The sequence below is a fragment of the Calonectris borealis genome, chromosome 1 (assembly GCF_964195595.1).
Source record: "Calonectris borealis chromosome 1, bCalBor7.hap1.2, whole genome shotgun sequence".
In the NCBI taxonomy this organism is placed as follows: Eukaryota; Metazoa; Chordata; class Aves; order Procellariiformes; family Procellariidae; genus Calonectris; species Calonectris borealis.
This window is the reverse complement of record NC_134312.1, coordinates 2,166,923-2,183,661: the sequence shown is the minus strand read 5'-3', so window position 1 is coordinate 2,183,661 and position 16,739 is coordinate 2,166,923. Positions and strand designations below refer to the sequence as shown.

General features: G+C 48.5%; 1 protein-coding gene across 1 annotated transcript in view; it reads left to right on the top strand.

The window, feature by feature from the left end:
- LOC142078246 (uncharacterized) overlaps positions 1–16,739 on the top strand; it is a 106,512-nt gene that overhangs the window by 68,296 nt on the left and 21,477 nt on the right. Inside the window, exons 66-75 of the mRNA XM_075140705.1 lie at positions 162–233; positions 413–448; positions 752–811; positions 2,678–2,722; positions 4,041–4,076; positions 5,246–5,281; positions 7,750–7,806; positions 7,984–8,055; positions 9,470–9,541; positions 10,051–10,086. Of these exons, the coding sequence (XP_074996806.1) occupies positions 162–233; positions 413–448; positions 752–811; positions 2,678–2,722; positions 4,041–4,076; positions 5,246–5,281; positions 7,750–7,806; positions 7,984–8,055; positions 9,470–9,541; positions 10,051–10,086 (522 nt within the window). The remainder of the gene's footprint in view (positions 1–161; positions 234–412; positions 449–751; positions 812–2,677; positions 2,723–4,040; positions 4,077–5,245; positions 5,282–7,749; positions 7,807–7,983; positions 8,056–9,469; positions 9,542–10,050; positions 10,087–16,739) is intronic.

Below are 16,739 nucleotides of genomic sequence, written 5' to 3'. Positions count from 1 at the left end.
CTCCTCAACAACAAGAGGCCCACACGAGGAGGCCATTCCTCCTGCTTGCTGCCAGTGCAGGGAACACCCGGAGGCGCCTGGTCCTGCTTTCTGTCTGGATGGGAGAAAGCAGGACCTTTCCCATCAGGGTGTTCTCCTCCTTAAAGGATTTTGTTTTCAAGGGGGAGCGTGGAAAGAGAGGCCGGAATGGATTTGCTGGGCCCCCAGGACCATCAGGATCCCCAGGAAATGAGGTGACTTTTGTACATTGCCCCTGTGTCTTTTGAGCAGCAGAGGGATGGCTGGGGGAGAGGTTGAGGTCCTGGTACCTGGGCTGGGTGTGCTTTCACCCTCTTGGAGCACTGGGACAGGAGATCATTGAGGACTTGCAAAGCTAAGTCCTCCCTTCTGTTTTGTTTTCCTTGCCCTCCAGGGGATTCCCGGGACACCTGGACCCAAAGGCAACAAGGTCAGTGCCAACCTGCGAGGCAGGTCACAAGTAGCTGAAATCCTGGAGTGGCAATGGGACAGCCCACTGCCCTCCCCTGGCTCCTTATCCCTGACCCCATCCAGCTACTTCATCCCTCTTTCACCCTCATGCCCTTCTTCCCCATGGTTGCTGGAGCATCCTCCAGAGAGGGCAGCAGAAAACCAATGGAAGTGAGTCTCTTGACTCTTTCTGTGACTTTTAAATCATGGTCAAACTAATCAGCAATCATGTGATGTGGTGTCCTTGCTCCGAATGAGACCTCTGGGATTCTCTGATCTGCAGGGAGAAATCGGTGTTGGAGCAGCTGGCCCGAGAGGTCCCCGCGGACTGCCTGGCCCCCAGGTAGGTCCCTCCATAAATGTTCCTGCCTTGGCTTCTTGCAGCCTACCCTATTTTTGAGGCAGCTTTATACCATCAGCCCCCACTCACCCATCTTAGAAGATGCCTAAAGGGCCGATTTCAGAGCCCTCCTCAATTTTTCACTAGCCAGATTTGGAGGTGATGGACACTGCTATGTCCAGCTGGACCTGGTACTGACCAAAATCTGTCCACAGGTCACAATTAGCATCCCCTCCATAATTAGACACCCTCAAGCATTACAGATCGCATTGGTCAACTGCATGGCCAAGTGAATCCTGCCCCACTGACTGTGTTGGCTGTGCTTTCACTGGCTAGATGGGAGCGTTGAAGTCAATATCTACACCCCTACATCTATGTGTTTTAATCCTAGCAGCTTGGTGAGGAACCACCTCGGTTTTGTAGTTTTGAGGATGCTACCTGCAAGCTCGTTCCTTCAGAAATCTGCCTCCAGCTTTTTTATCCTCATTCCTCTCTTCCCTCCCATTGTCCTGGCAGAGGGAAAGCAGCCCCCATCATCCTTAGGGCAGCAACGTTCACTTTTCCTCACGCTGCTGAGAAGTTTTGGTCTCCTCCTGTCAAAGACCCCAGGGAGACACTCTTGAGTCGTAATCAGAGGCCATGTTTCAATTTGTTGCTTCTGTGGCTGTTTCATGAATAAACTGATTTTATGCTGCAATCCATTTAGACAAACTCCCCATCTGCCAGCAGAACTGTTTAATGAGGCCCCTGAGACAAAACACTTAATGAGAATGTCAACAGCTGTGAAAGGTCTAGGGTAAACCTCGCTCAAGCTTCATTATCTGAAGGAAATGATGAAATAATGTTTCTGCTCTTCTGACTCCAGCATAAATCTGGAGTGAATCACAGAATCTCAAATTACATTGGCTTTATATGAGAGATCTAAATTTGGCCTCACAGGATGATGCCTAAGTCTAGGCATCTTAAAGACAGGTAAGTCTTGTAGGATCTACCTAGGGAGGTCATAAAAGGACTTCATAGACCCACCAGCAGAGCTATCCCTTGTAGCAAGGTTTATAAGGAGCCAATAGCACACTTAAAGGGAGGCTCAGAACAAGGTTTGCAGCATCTGGAAACCACAGCTGGGCATGAAGGTAAGCCTCACGTCGGTCTCCAAAGGCGCAAGTTACTGTTGAGCAGTTGACTGGTGGCCTCTTCCTTCTGAAAGTCAATGGTATGAGTTCCAAATGAATTCCTGGCTGCCTTATTTATTGTGGTGAGTCCTGCTGAAGTCATGTTCAGCAATGAGTTATGAATGTGCAGAAAAGCTCCTGAGCCCTCTAATCAGGGGAAGGAAATCCCTCTGTCCTGAGAACACCTCAGACCTCCGTCCATTGTTGCACATGCCTTTGTCAGATATAGGTACATCTTGGGGAGGGACACACCAGGTCATCCAGCCTCAGATGGCTTCTTCTGAACTAGTCCTACCAGACCCTCTCTATACCAACACCTTTTTGGAGTGATTTAAATCATGCTAAATCAGGTGCAGGTCATCTCACAAATGCCTGTTTTGCTCAGGGACTGAGGAGAAGCTGAAGCTTGAAACTTCAATCTGACCGAAGCATTATTCTCTAAACACTGCAGTGTCTACCTGCAGTGACATGTGGATGATCTCAAGCCTTTTAGGCCCTTTGATCCAGATCCATAGGAGCATTAAGGCACCTAATCCTGATGGAGGTATAAGTGAAGAGGTTGGAGAACTCCTTCGAGGATCTGGGCTTCTGCATGCTTAATTCCTGTATCCCCGGTGGGAGGGTTTGCAGAGTTGGGACTGTGTGTGTTGCATTTCTCTTTGCTGATGGCCATCACTACCCCTCTCCATCCTAACAGGGTGACGAGGGCATCATGGGAGTCCGAGGCCCCGCTGGCACGATGGTGAGTGTTAAAATAGCACGGAGGGCTGATTTTACGGCACGGACAACAGTGGGCCCAGGGCTGGCAAAATCCCCATGAGCAATGAAAAAAATAAAATGGGTTGATGCTTTCAGTGGAAAATAGAGACTTTGGGAACCTGAATTCCGATGTTGTGTTGGGATGAGTGGGTGTAAATCCTGTAGGCAGCTGTGAGACATAAGGTGTCATGCAGAGCACAATTGCTTTATGCTCTTGTCCATTTGGCTGGCTCATCTACAGGCTGCTTTTGAAGTCCTCCTGAAATATCACTCCCTCTCTGTTCTTCTTCGTCAGGTCTGCTTGCCTGTGTGAGTTTCAGGGTCTTGTTCTGTTGTAAATTCCCTTTTCACTGAGTCAGGGGAAACGCAGATCACAGTTGTTATTTCGACAAACACCTTTTTATTTATTAGGCTGTTATCTCTAATGGAATGAATTTGTTATTACAAGCAAGATGGGCCTTTATGAAGTTCCTCAGAAGGCCAAGGGTGGTTGCAGTACCAGATTTCATCCTGGGATCTCATCCCTGAAGGGCTGATCCTCAGCAAGACTGGCCCTTGCACCACAAAGGCTTGTAAGATGATGTGTCCCAGTGGTCAGAGCAGCAGCGCAGGGCACAGTGGGGTGGGAAAGACCAGGTTTTGTGCCCTTTGGGATGTGTCTGTGTTCTATCTCCTCCTCATCCATCCTGTCCATGCCCACCCCTCTGATGAGCTGCCAGTTCTGGAGATGGAAGGTGCCACCTCTCTGCATATTCATGGAAGGTCGCTGGTCCCCAGTTTTGCAAACGGGTTACACCTGGGGTGACCACCATGGCTTTTCAGCTCTCCAGGTGTGGTTCCCATCCTGTTTCTGTCTTCAGGGGCTCCAACCTGCCCTGGGGATCCCCATCACCCCCACCTATGAGGAGCGCTCCAAGAGCAACCCTTCCTCTATGCTTTCTGAGAGGTGGGGGCTGCATCTTGTTAATATTAAGGGTACAAAAATCACAGTACATGGCTTGCAAAATGGGGGAAGTTGGCTAAATTTATACATCCACCAAGAGATCCTGAGTTGTGCCCAAGACTCAATGGTGGGCAGAAGCTTAAGGCTAAATTTGCTCTTTGCACCAGTGTGATTCACTTCTTAAATTGCTCTCGGGGGCAAGGAAAGCAAAGAGAGGCTCCTGTGCTGGTCCCACCAGCAGCTTCTCCATGGTGGAGCCCATCCTTGGAGGCAGCTCTGCCTTCAGGTGGAGGCTGCTCTTTCCTAACACCTTCCCCCACCGATATTTATCTTCACATCCTGTTTTATGTTCTTGCAGGGTCTAAAAGGCTTCCCGGGTGTGAAAGGCGAAAGAGTAAGCAACAGTCATCTTATCTACACAGTGCCTGTGGAGGAAAGCACCGTTGTGGGGAGCCTTTCCCTGCAGCAGCCCTTGCTGCTGATGCCCCTGTTAAAACAGTGGGGATAATCCCAGCATCTTCTGGAGGTGGATTGGGAGGGGATCTCGATCAGTGTGTGGAAATGTGAAGTGGCATTAGCAGCCCCCTGTAATGGCTGGGTTGAGATGAGGGTGCATGGTGTCTTTATGCATGCCTAGTTGTTTTTGGAAGGAAATATGGGAATTTGGATAGAAAGGGATGCCTAGTGTGCTCTGGTCGATCCCCGAATGTGTAGGGCTGGAGGAATGGGGCTGGGGAGCAGATGTCCTGCAGCATCAGCAGGACAATGACTGACCACCAGGCAACACATACCCCTTCATTTGTACTGGTGAGCAGGAGTCCCCTCGGTCTCCTTCTGCTACATCCCACTTGCAACCCTTGGAAAGTGTGGTACTGAGAAGAGCAGATTTTGTCCCAAATGTCACGGATGTGCCATGGGACACCGGGGGAGGGATCCACATACAGCTCTGCCACTCAGAAGCAGTTCAAGTGCAGTTTTAAAACCTGTCTCTACTCTCCTGTCCCCACCTGGTCCTTGCAGCCTCCCCCTTCTCCTGCTGTCACCACATCATTCTTGAGCACTGGAGAAGGTTATGAGATGCCATCAGGAATGAGTCCTGCCCTTTCAGCCTCATAGGCCATGCCCATTATACAAAACTTCCAGGAGCAGCTAATATTTCATATGCTCTCAGTAAAGCATGCCCGATTTGAGGTTGAAAGTTGGGAAATCCTATATTATATAGGATGCCTTCTCATCCTAGACATCGTGTAGGCACATCCCTGCAGCATGGACATGCTACATCCCGTTGGGAGGTCGAAATCCAGCAAGAGCTCCACATCATGAATGTGCTGAGCATGGAGTCAGGCCAACCACTTCAGTCTTTATTTTTTTGTAAATGCAATAAATTCTAGTTGTGCGCAATCTCTTGTGGTAAGCTAATCATTTTGCAGAGTGCCCAGAGGAACTGATTTCCAGCTGTGATAGATCTTTGTGGCTTGGAGTGTGAATCAATGGACTGAGCAACACAAGACGAGTGAGTAAAAAGGGAATCACTCACTGTCTTTTTTTCTTTCCTGTGTTCAGGGTGATCGGGGACTTCTGGGACCCAAGGGAGAAAGAGTAAGGACATTCCAGATTGTGGCTTTCTGGGGCAGATGGGGTAAAAGGTTTTCAGGATTTTATAGCTACCAGTGAGCAGATGGACAGTTATTTAAATGAGTCAGTGATCTTACAAGGTAGAGGCATAAATGGTAAAAAATATTTCTATTTTTTCAAATATCTGGGGTCTTAGTGATTTTATAGGATTCATATCATTACATGTGGGTGAGCGTAGCCCACCCAGCGTGGAGCGCTGAGCAAGGATCCCAGATGATGGTGTGCAAATGCCTTTCATCGAAGAGAACTTTAAATCCTACCTTCGATCCATGGTGGTGTGTACACTGCCATCCATGTGCATGCATCAAGATCCCATTGCCAATGAAATCTTCAGGATTTGAAGGGCCTTATGTGTGCTTCTCTGTGTCCCTGCTCAAGCATCTGGCCACCCCAAAGGTGAAGAAGTTTTTCCTTCTGTCTAATAGGAGTTTCCCTTGTTGCAACTTGTCCTTTCACTGTGTGCCTCCAAGAAGAGCCTGGATCCATCCTCTCTACATTGTGCACCCATGTAGGGAGTGGAAGACAACACGTAGATGCCGCCCTCCTTCTCAGGGGTTTCCACCGGGTTCTATCTACTTTGCTGATGCCATCCTCGCACTGGACACACTGCTCCGGATTGAGCTTGCGTGATAGTTTTGACGGGATCCTACAAAACAACCACCAAAAAAGTCATTTTTGCAACTATTTGCTGGGGCATGAAAATGCCTCCTGTGAATTAAGGGAGGAAGAAAATTTCCACTGATTTTGGTATAACCAGCTCACCCCGAAGCATACCGCAATCTTAAAAAGCCTGAGCTGCCTCATAGCAGGTACTGCGAAAATAACTCTGTGAGCACTTCTGGAAAATGTACAGAAAATGCTGAACTTCTGCCCAGTGTTTTGTTAACTTCCTTCCTGGCTGAAATGGCTTGTTAGAAAATGAGTTTTAGAAAACCTACATGATGATTCTGCCTTTGAGTCACGCAGTATTAAATGATTAAGGCCGATTTGTCTCTGAGGAAGCTACTTTCAAAGGGAACTCGCTCCAAAGATGAATCAATTCTTAATCTGCTTCGTGAAGAGGCCCCAAAACACTTTCCAAGCTGAAGGAACGTGTAATGCATTTTTCAAAGAATACCTTAATAAAATATAAGGTGGAGTGCGAGGTAAAACGGGGGGGGGAGGGAATAATTGGCTAGGGTTTGTTCCACGTGATTGCAGCTTAACTTTCTTTCTAACTCTCCCGTGATCAATACAGGATCCCAGGGCCTGTGCTATGCATTGGAATAAACTACAGGATCTTTATTCTCCCTTTTGTCCCCAAAATTGATTGAGCACCATCCCATCCCCATTAGAGACCTCCCAGAGCAGGAAAGCAGGAGGGTATATTAAGCCAGAATTTGATCAGGGTCCTGTGGTGATGGTGATGTTTGGACAAACTGCAAAAGATTGTCAAAGTTTGGGGAATATTGATTGATGCATGGTTGTTAAGACTCCAGCAGTAAGGCACAGTCACCCTGAACAGGGATGTTTGCAACACTGAAGAGAGTTGGTGTAAAGGGAACCCTTTTCAAATGGGCTACAGTTGCCCATTAGAAGGTGGCTTCAGCCCTCCTCCCTCCGAACTATGGACGGCATCACCATTTTGGAGACACAATCATCGCTTTGCCAGAGCAGAGCCATTTCTTGCATGGGAATAGCCTTGTCGCAGGTTCTTCACTCTCTGAGGAACAAAATGACCTTCCTCAGCTGCTGAGCTGACAAATAGACTTGGCACGGATGTGTCCATGGGGTTACTACATGCCTGTAGCTATTATCTCTCTTGGGATGACAGTTTGGGAGTCTGACCCTCCAAAACTACCTCTGAGGGGTACCCTAAGTGCCACTCCTCTTCCTCAGCTCCAACTCTGTGTCCATAAATCAGGACACCATGAGTAGACCAGTTCACCATCCTGCCTATGGCCAGCTCTCACACCTGGGAAGAGACACAAACCTTGACATCCTGAGTGACATACATTGACGAAGGAGCCAAGTCACCATGTCAGATATGAACCTATCCCACCACTGACAGCCTTGGATCAGGAGTTGAACCTCGGGGTCATGCCGTTCACAGCTCCATTTCCAGTCATGACATCTAGCCTAGGGTAATGCCAGTGGGCCCCAGCATTTTTTTGAGCAAGATGTCACTATCAAACCTCGGGACTTCTTGTAGTTTGCTGTGCATGTTCATCATCCAGCTTTTAGTTAAGGACAGACTAACCTTAATGATTAATGTTGTGCTGTGGAGCATATGTGGCTCCGGCATATGGACCACAGTTTGGGAAATGCTTCTCTTCATTGCAGATGTGTGAATTACCATTTTGCCAATCATAGCAAGTACGGTTCCCTCCAGTGGGACCCATGAGTTCATGTGTCACCTGGTGTCTACATCTCTCTGTGTCTCCTTTCTCTAGGGTGAGCCCATGACTATTTTTGGACCCCAGGGCTATAAAGGCAGTAAAGGAGATCCCGTAAGTTTGATTCTTATCGACTTTTTAAGGTGTCCCTTCACCACTGTTGGTGGCATCAGCACCAAGTACAGCTTGGGATAAGCACTGAGAACCAGCACTCTGGTCCTGAGCCAGTGGCTGAGAGCTGGGTCCTTCCAAGAGAGAGGCACAATCCACTAATTTCTCTCTTACCTTCAGGGTGAACAGGGCCTGCCAGGTTTTGATGGAGACAAAGGCGAGAAGGGAGAGGATGGGCCTGTAGGAGAAAAGGTATGAACCTCCCGATGCAATGCAGAGAGACAGCAAAAGGTCACTGGTTGTGTGAGGAAGGGACAGATATCTCTGCATCCTCCCTTCCCACGTGCCTGCTGGAAAACACAATGCAAGGACACACTCGCCGAGCTCTTACCACAGAAAGGGAGAGGAGGATGCTGGGCTGGGGCTTGGGAACATGATACACATCCAGTTTACCAGGTAGTTTATCAAGTCTGTAGTTTTGGGACCATGCCTGCGGTACAGGATCACTCTGGGAAAAGTGACCATTCAATTGCTGCAGCACGGTAAGAGTCTCGCATCTCCCTCTCCCTCCAAGAGCTGGCCATGCTACTTCAAACCCTGCAGCTCTTGTGACATGTTTGGTAAGGCTTGGTTGGTTCCTCTGTTCCTGTTCTTCACACAGGGCTGTCCCCTGGGTGGTGGCAGAGCGAGTCGCCTGCTCCTCTGTCTGCCTTTGCTCTTTGAGAGCACCCTGTGGAGGTCTCAGGTCTCGGGTCACAACCCATCACCACTTCACTGGGAGGAATCACGTAACTCTCCCACTCTCAGACTGAGTCACAGATTAAATCTCCATGTATTAATCATCCCTATTTTCATATTACGTTAATGTTTTTTGCTCCAGAAGTCTGACCCAGGACGGAGACTCTGCTGAATAAATAGAAGTATCTACAACGGCAGCGTCCCTATCTGAGCTAGATATCCAGCTCCTGTTATTTCCCATGGGGACCTATATAATCCGTGTAGCTCAGGGTGGGAATTGCCTGACCCAGTGGGGACATCTCCCTTGTGAAGGGGGAAGTCTTGTCCTTACCACAACTAATTGCACTGATTAGGTCCCCAGTGACTGCAAAGGAAACCCATGGAGAAGCTCCCGTGGGTGGTACCTGTTTATCTGGTTTTTTAAGTCAGATGAAAACTCATACATGATATCTGTCAGATTGCTTCCTAATAAAAAAATAATACGTAAGCATCTCCTAAAGCAAGAACACCTCTTGGCCAAATATCTGAGTGACTTTGAATGGAGCCCCAAAGTAGTATCTCCACCACCAGTAAGTCCAGCAGGGTCTTGTACTTGAGTGTTTGCAAGGAGGCAGCTCATCCAGAGGCTCTGAGACCCTTTTCTGCTTGTTTTCCTTCAATCCCCACCACTGGGCACCAACACTCTTATAGAACAGTTTGCTGAGGTTTCTGCTGAGCTGTTCTGCAGCTGGTGGCTTTCTTCCCAAGCACTGGCTGCCATACAGACCTTTGAGGTCCCTGGGGCTGAAGTCTGCTATAGAAATGGTGGTTTTTGTCATCCTCTTTGCCATCTCCATGGGTTCCTCTACTGGTCTCTCTCTGGTGGGGGGTGTCACTTCAAAAGCAGTAGGTACTTAAAATGTATTTGACAGGGATTTTAAAATTTTAGGGAGTCAAAGGTGAAGCTGGCTCCAAGGGAGTGATGGGGCTTTTCGGAACAAGAGGACCAGTGGGGCAGAAGGTGAGTACAGTGAGCACCTATGTTAAGGCATCCTCTTCAAGAAGTGATGTGCAAAATCCCTTCACAGTTTTCTCACAGAATATAATTCTGCATTCCCTCTCCAAAATTGCTGATTGAAATGTTATGGGGCTACCAGAGAGCAGAAGCAGCTGCACTTTTCCACAAGAGCCCTAAAGGTTTCTCCCATTTTATAAAGCAGCAGAGTTCCCTGGCATCTTTCCTGGGCTAAAATAGTCAATAATGACTCGCTGAAATGTCAGTATTTTGGTGTGAGGTGTGAACTGCTCTCTAAACTCCGGTTATAGTCAATGGAGATGTAGGGCTCCATTCAGTTGCCCAGCTGAGATGTTTGGGGTGTCCTACCTGCCCCCTCCAGCTGCTGCTGCAGGCTGGTCCCCGAAGGTCCCTTTGCCTCCTTTCCACAGCTGTAGGTATCTCCTATAGCAATCCCCATTTCCAGATGAAGTGCAGCTCTTCCCCATGGTAACTCGTCACCGCTTTCCTTGCAGGGGGAGCCGGGAGAACCAGGCTTGCCAGGCTCTGCCGTGAGTTGGAGCATGTTTCTCTGCCTTTGAGAGTCTTGGGCGCGGGGCTGGGCTTGCACTGCTGGTCCTCTCCCCACAGCCACATGTGTGGGTTGCGGGGTGGGATGAAGCGATGCTGGCTCGGTGCTGCTCCACAAAGCCAGACGTGGGCAGGGGGTACCACAGCCAGAGGTATGTTTTAATGGGATGTTGCATTTTGCATTAAGGAGCACATGAAATATGCATTAATTTATTATTTTTTAAAGCCTTTAGTGTATTAGGGGGCATTGCCAGACATGAACAGATGATGTTTCATGTTCAAATGGCTTAAGAATTGTGACTATAGGTTGTATATCGCATGAGAAATGTATATAACCTTAAGAGACTGGACTACAAGTGACTATTCTCAGCACTCTGTGGGTGCATGTTGCTGGCCAGAAGGAAAACAGTTATGCTGGAGGACCTGGATAATCTGAGTTCACCTTGTTTCCTAACAAATTGCAATTGGGGGGGAAAAAAAAAAAAAAAAGCAATTTTGGTTTGCAGAAGTGTTTACATGCCTTTGAACTTCACCGTTTCACCTGGAAGAAACCCCAAGCGAAAAAAGGGTCTCCAAGGTTGTCCAAAGTGAAAAAAGTCCCCACTGATTTCTTTTCATCTGGGAAAGGAAGGAATAGGAAGGGAGGGAACACCAAAAGGTGACTGGGACTTTTTCTCAGGTCGTGGAAATACAAGCATGTTCGGTTGTTTTATTGCAATAAGAAATAGCCGTATTTTCTTAACCTATTCCCCAATTATGCCTCTTTGTGTGTGAGTGAGCAATTCTCAGCAACTATCTGTTGCTGTGAAGGCTCCACAGCCGTTCAGCGCTGCCCACTGATTACTGGTCACGGTGTGTAACTATTTACAAGCCCATAATCCAGGCTGGCAATTGCTCACTGAGAAAAAGGCCCTCGTGCAATTAAGTATTTCAACCCCTGTCGAATTGTAAACAACCTTCTGACCACTTTGCCAAAGCGATGAGGCTGTAACGTGTTGTAAGACCTCAGCGTCTGGGATCACCGCACGTAGGCATTGGATCGAGTGCATTTTTGAAATTGCTTTGTAGTGAACGCCTGAATCCATAGGTGACAACCAGCAGTAGTGCAGGAGCAGAGCGAAGACGTTTGTTGAGGCTGCTGAGTGCAAAGGAAGCACAGCTGGACTCCACCATCCTGGCCAGCAACCATCCAGTCATGGCTGGATGATGTGCTGTTTTCTACTGGCACCCACGGGGATCGGCCCATAATACAGTTAACTACCAGAAAGTGGTGTCCTGTCAATTAATATTTGAGGAAAGCTAAGTAATCTTTCTTTTGGAAATATTTAGGGATTCTGCTGGTGCAGGTTATTGCTATCTGTGCTGTGCTTGGAGCTAGACTGAGATAATAGAGCTTGGTTTTGGTCCTTCATTAAATTTCTAAAATTGCAAAAGTCAGATCAGAGCTGCGGCCGTGTTGGAAGAGCCGTGATATACGACATCCTGAATGAAATTCATCTGACCTCAGGTTAGATGTCTGCCATGTTCAGTTTCCACATCCGAGCGAGCCGTGCTTAGACTTGTTTTATTGGCAGCTTTAGGGTACTCTTAGAGCATGATTCACATCATCTATTTCAGACACCTGTGTTAGGATGCGACATCCTGATGTGACTTTGTTCTTCACAAACCCAGGTCTCACTTTATCTTCTAAGTGCTCACAGATACTTTGATTATTTTTTTCCCCAAGTTATTCTGGGGAGGTAGGCTAGGCTACCTCATGTATCATTCCCCAAGTCCCCTTCTCCCCTTTTCTTGAAGACAGACACTACTTGGTCCAGTCTACCTGTACCCAATCTGTCGTATGCAAAGTCTTAAAGGTAATGGCTAGCAGTTCTCATTTTCCTTCAGCTCCCTCTAATTCCATCTTTCATATCCACAAGTTATCATAGAATCATAGAATAGTTTGGGTTGGAAGGGACCTTTAAAGGCCATCTAGTCCAACCCCTCTGCCGTGGGCAGGGACATCTTCAACTAGATCAGGTTGCTCAGAGCCCCGTCCAACCTGACCTTGAATGTTCCCAGGGATGGGGCATCTACCACCTCTCTGGGCAACCTGTGCCAGGGTTTCACCGACCTCATCGTAAAAGATTTCTTTCTTATATCTAGTCTGAATCTCCCCTCTTTTAGTTTCAAACCATTCCCCCTTGTCCTGTCGCAACAGGTCCTGCTAAAAAGTCTGTCCCCATCTTTCTTACAGGCCCCTTTAAGCACTGAAAGGCCGCAATAAGGTCTCCCCGGAGCCTTCTCTTCTCCAAGCTAAACAACCCCAACTCTCTCAACCTTTCCTCACAGCAGAGGTGTTCCATCCCCCTGATCATTTTTGTGGCCTCCTCTGGACCTGCTCCAACAGGTCCATGTCTGTCCTGTGCTGAGGACCCCAGAGCTGGACGCAGCACTGCAGGGGGGGTCTCACCAGAGCAGAGTAGAGGGGCAAATTTTGATCAAATTGCCACGAACTCATTGCAAAAATTTGCTAGTCCCTTTCTGTTGTGCTGAGTTCACTCTGAGTAATTTAACCAGCTTGTAAAAAGTCTCATCTGTTTACTCTTTTGGAGTTCCCAACCAAGTGACAGCATTTGTGTCTTCTCCCTGTAATCATTACCCAGAGAACTTAAATGGATCTAGTTGACTTTACAACTGGACCTCAAGGCTAGTGAGCGCATCCTTGATATTCAAGACACTCCTCCTCCTTTCTCCTCTCTTCTAAAAGCAAGCACTGCGCTTTTTTACATTGATATTTCTACCAAGCTTCACCCTTTTATATTGACATTGCAGTCTGTGTTATGCCTTTGACACTGTCTCCCACAGCATTCTCCTAGAGAAGCTGGCAGCTCACGGCCTAGACAGGTCCACTCTTCGCTGGGTAAAAAACTGGTGGACGGCCGGGCCCAGAGAGTTGTGGTCAACGGAGTTAAATCCAGTTGGCGGCCGGTCACGAGCAGTGTTCCCCAGGGCTCAGTACTGGGGCCGGTCCTGTTCAATATCTTTATCAACGATCTGGACGAGGGGATCGAGTGCTCCCTCAGTCAGTTTGCAGACGACACCAAGCTGGGTGGGAGTGTTGATCTGCTGGAGGGTAGGAAGGCTCTGCAGAGGGACCTGGACAGGCTGGATCGATGGGCCAACTGTATGAGGTTCAACAAGGCCAAGTGCCGGGTCCTGCACTTTGGCCACAACAACCCCAGGCAACGCCACAGGCTTGGGGAAGAGTGGCTGGAAAGTGCCCAGAGGAAAAGGACCAGGGGGTGCTGGTTGACAGCCGGCTGAACATGAGCCGGCAGTGTGCCCAGGTGGCCAAGAAGGCCAACGGCATCCTGGCCTGTATCAGAAATAGTGTGGCCAGCAGGAGCAGGGAGGTGATCGTGCCCCTGTCCTCAGCACTGGTGAGGCCGCACCTCGAATCCTGTGTTCAGTTTTGGGCCCCTCACGACAAGAAGGACATGGAGGTGCTGGAGCGTGTCCAGAGGAGGGCAACGAAGCTGGTGAAGGGCCTGGAGCACAAGTCTGATGGGGAGCGGCTGAGGGAACTGGGGGTGTTCAGCCTGGAGAAGAGGAGGCTGAGGGGAGACCTCATCGCGCTCTACAACTACCTGAAAGGAGGTTGTAGCGAGGCGGGTGTTGGTCTCTTCTCTCAAGTGACAAGCAATAGGACGAGAGGAAATGGCCTCAAGTTGTGCCAAGGGAGGTTTAGATTGGACATTAGGAGAAATTTCTTTACTGAAAGAGCGGTCAGGCCTTGGAACAGGCTGCCCAGGGAAGTGGTTGAGTCACCATCCCTGGAAATATTTAAAAGACGTGTAGATGAGGCGCTTAGGGACATGGTGTAGTGGGCATGGTGGTGTTGGGTTGACGGTTGGACTCGATGACCTTAGAGGTCTTTTCCAACCTTAATGATCCTATGATTCTATGATTCTATGCCTATTAAGTTGTAATCTTGATCATGTATTAAGGCTTCCAGCTCCTCTTCTTTATTTCCCGTGCTTTGTACATTAATATACCGGCAGATGAACCCATTATTCTCCCTAAAGCTCTATTATGAATATCCCTTTCTCCCTCTCTTGCCATTACTCCCTATTTTGGGTTTCCAGGGTCTACAGTTACCAGTGTGCCTTGGCCCTCTCCATCCTGGTTTGCAGTCCTCCTCACTAGGTGTACAAGTTGGAGCTCAGAGGTGTTCTTCACCTCCTCTTGTGAGCTTGGCTCTATAGTTGGCCAACAGCTCGTGGATCCTTGCCCTATAACTGAGGAAGCCAGGGTCTGTGTGGTAACACCATCCGCACAGCCATGTACTTATTCCCAGGGTGTCCTGCTTCAACTTGCCTGGAGGGTGGGAGACCCACAAAATCACTGGACCTTCTGCATTGGCTCTCAGAACCATTTCTGATGTGCTTCATTCTTCAATGCTTGCCAGAGGACATCTGCCAAAGCCCACATTGGAGCAGAGCCACCAGCATGTGAGTGAGAGGAAGGATGGGAGTAATCCAGGATTTTTTGGTCCACGCTGATCATTGAGAGCGGTGGAGCACAAGACGTGAAAGCAAATCCATACACCTCAAGACAAAGCAAGAAGCGAGAGCAAGTCAGGGGATTCTGCTTAACACTGGGACAATCAGATGTTAAATATGGCCAGTCCAGGAAGGCTGAAGGACACTCTTTTGCCACCATTACACAGCACAGTGCTATGGTCAAAACCAGACAGCACTCTGCAGGTTCTGAAAACTAAGGGATAATCAAGGCCCTATAACCCAGAGTATGGTAGGCATGGGCATGGTTATAAGCAGGAATTTGACTTTACCATAGATATTAAGAGCATAAGAGCTCTTGATATAGATAAGAGTGGTGGGTAGACAGCTCTGAAGAGGTACCAACAAGAGAGCCCTACCTCGCTCCGACGGCTGCATGGAGACTTAGGTGAACCCATATGGCATCCCAGTTCTCCTGCCTGCTGAGCAGTGGGACTTTTCAAGCCAGAGGAGTGGAATGGTGGGGTGTGAGGATCTGCCCTGGGCTTGAAAAGGGTTGCCCCTGGCCACTCAGAGTGGAAGAAGCCATCTCCTAAGAAGTTCTTGCCTTGGGAGGGTGTCTTGATGTGTCCTGAGCACTTCTGATGAGTCCAGGCTGGTCAAAGGGAAGTTAGTCAGCCAGATCTGGCCACAGATGGAAATCTCTGCCCAGGATACCTTGGAGGCTTTGCAGCAGGCTATCAGGCTGACCCATCTCTGAGATGTAGTTCCTGGACAAATGCTCATTATGGCTGTGAGGACGAGTGGCAGCTCCCACATCAAGAAAGGATTTTTTGGGGAGGGTGCTCAGGACTGCAGCAAGTAATTGTCGGCAGGACAGTCTAGACAAAAGACACAGCAGGGAAGGGATATAAACACAGATGAAACTCTGAGGTTGAGACTCCCAGCTCCTTCATATGCATCATCCCGTCAAGTATCGAGCACCGAAGGCCAGGAGGTGGGAAACCTTTTGACAGAGGTTGCAGCCTACACCATGGTTTGCAAATGCATTAGACCTTTGATGTGTGTCTTCAAACAGATTGATCCTTTTGGGGCATGCCGTTGGGGCAACATTTCTGCCGACGGGTTTCACACTTACCCAGGGTCACCCAGCTAATTCCCCAGCTCGTTCATCTGAGCGTAAACGATAAGCCTGGAGACAAGGCAGGCTCCTCCCTGGCTCCAGCCCAAAGCTTTGCAGGAATTTGTGTCTGGAAGCAGAGATCCTCGGCTGCTCAAAGATGTCTTTGCGTCACAGCCAGCGCTCAGGACTTATGACTAAGCCTCTGCGTTGCTGTGCCTTCGTGGTACCTGGTGTTAAATGAAACCTGTTCCAGCAACACTTTATTAACAGAACCAAATAGCAAGAGCCATTTCCAGTACTCCACCAGTAATTGCCTTTAAACTGCCTCTTCGCTAGCTTTTATTGCTCAGCCTTTATTTGCCTGGCAGAACACGGAATGTAAATCTGAGGGAACAAATTTCCATTCAGCTTCTTTCCCTTGCCTAGTGCTTAAACGTTTTCCTCTTCCTCTCTTTTTTTTTTTTAATTCCTGTTCCATCTTTTTCTTGTCCGGGGTGCAGATGGCCTTGAAAAGCATCACCTCTCTGACCTGCTTACCTCCCCAGCTGAAGCAGGGACAGACCTGCTGTCATGTCCAAGCCTTATTATAAACCTTCTAGTCCATATGACAAAGTCTCTTCAGCCCATGATGAGTAGGAGTCCACCTTCGGTGAGATAAGACCCAGGTCAAAAACTTGCTTGTGTTTACTGGACCGAGTAGGCATGGCTTAGAGCCAGCTACCTTTCAGCCTACAAGCACATATTGTGAGTTCAACTCTTCCTAAAGCCATTTGGGCTCCTTTCAGGTCAAGAGGAGGCAAGAAGCATCTCATGATCTAAGGCAGCTGAAGAGATGAGAGTTGGACATGGGCAGGTGGGGAAGCACAGGAAAACAAGGAAAGGTCTCTCCTTGACACAGGAGACACTAGGGACAACTAAGAGAAATTTTAAAGCTAATTGGGAAATCTCTAACTGGTGTCAGGTTCCTTCAGGATCAGGCAGTGCTCAAGAATAAGCTTTTTAGCCCATC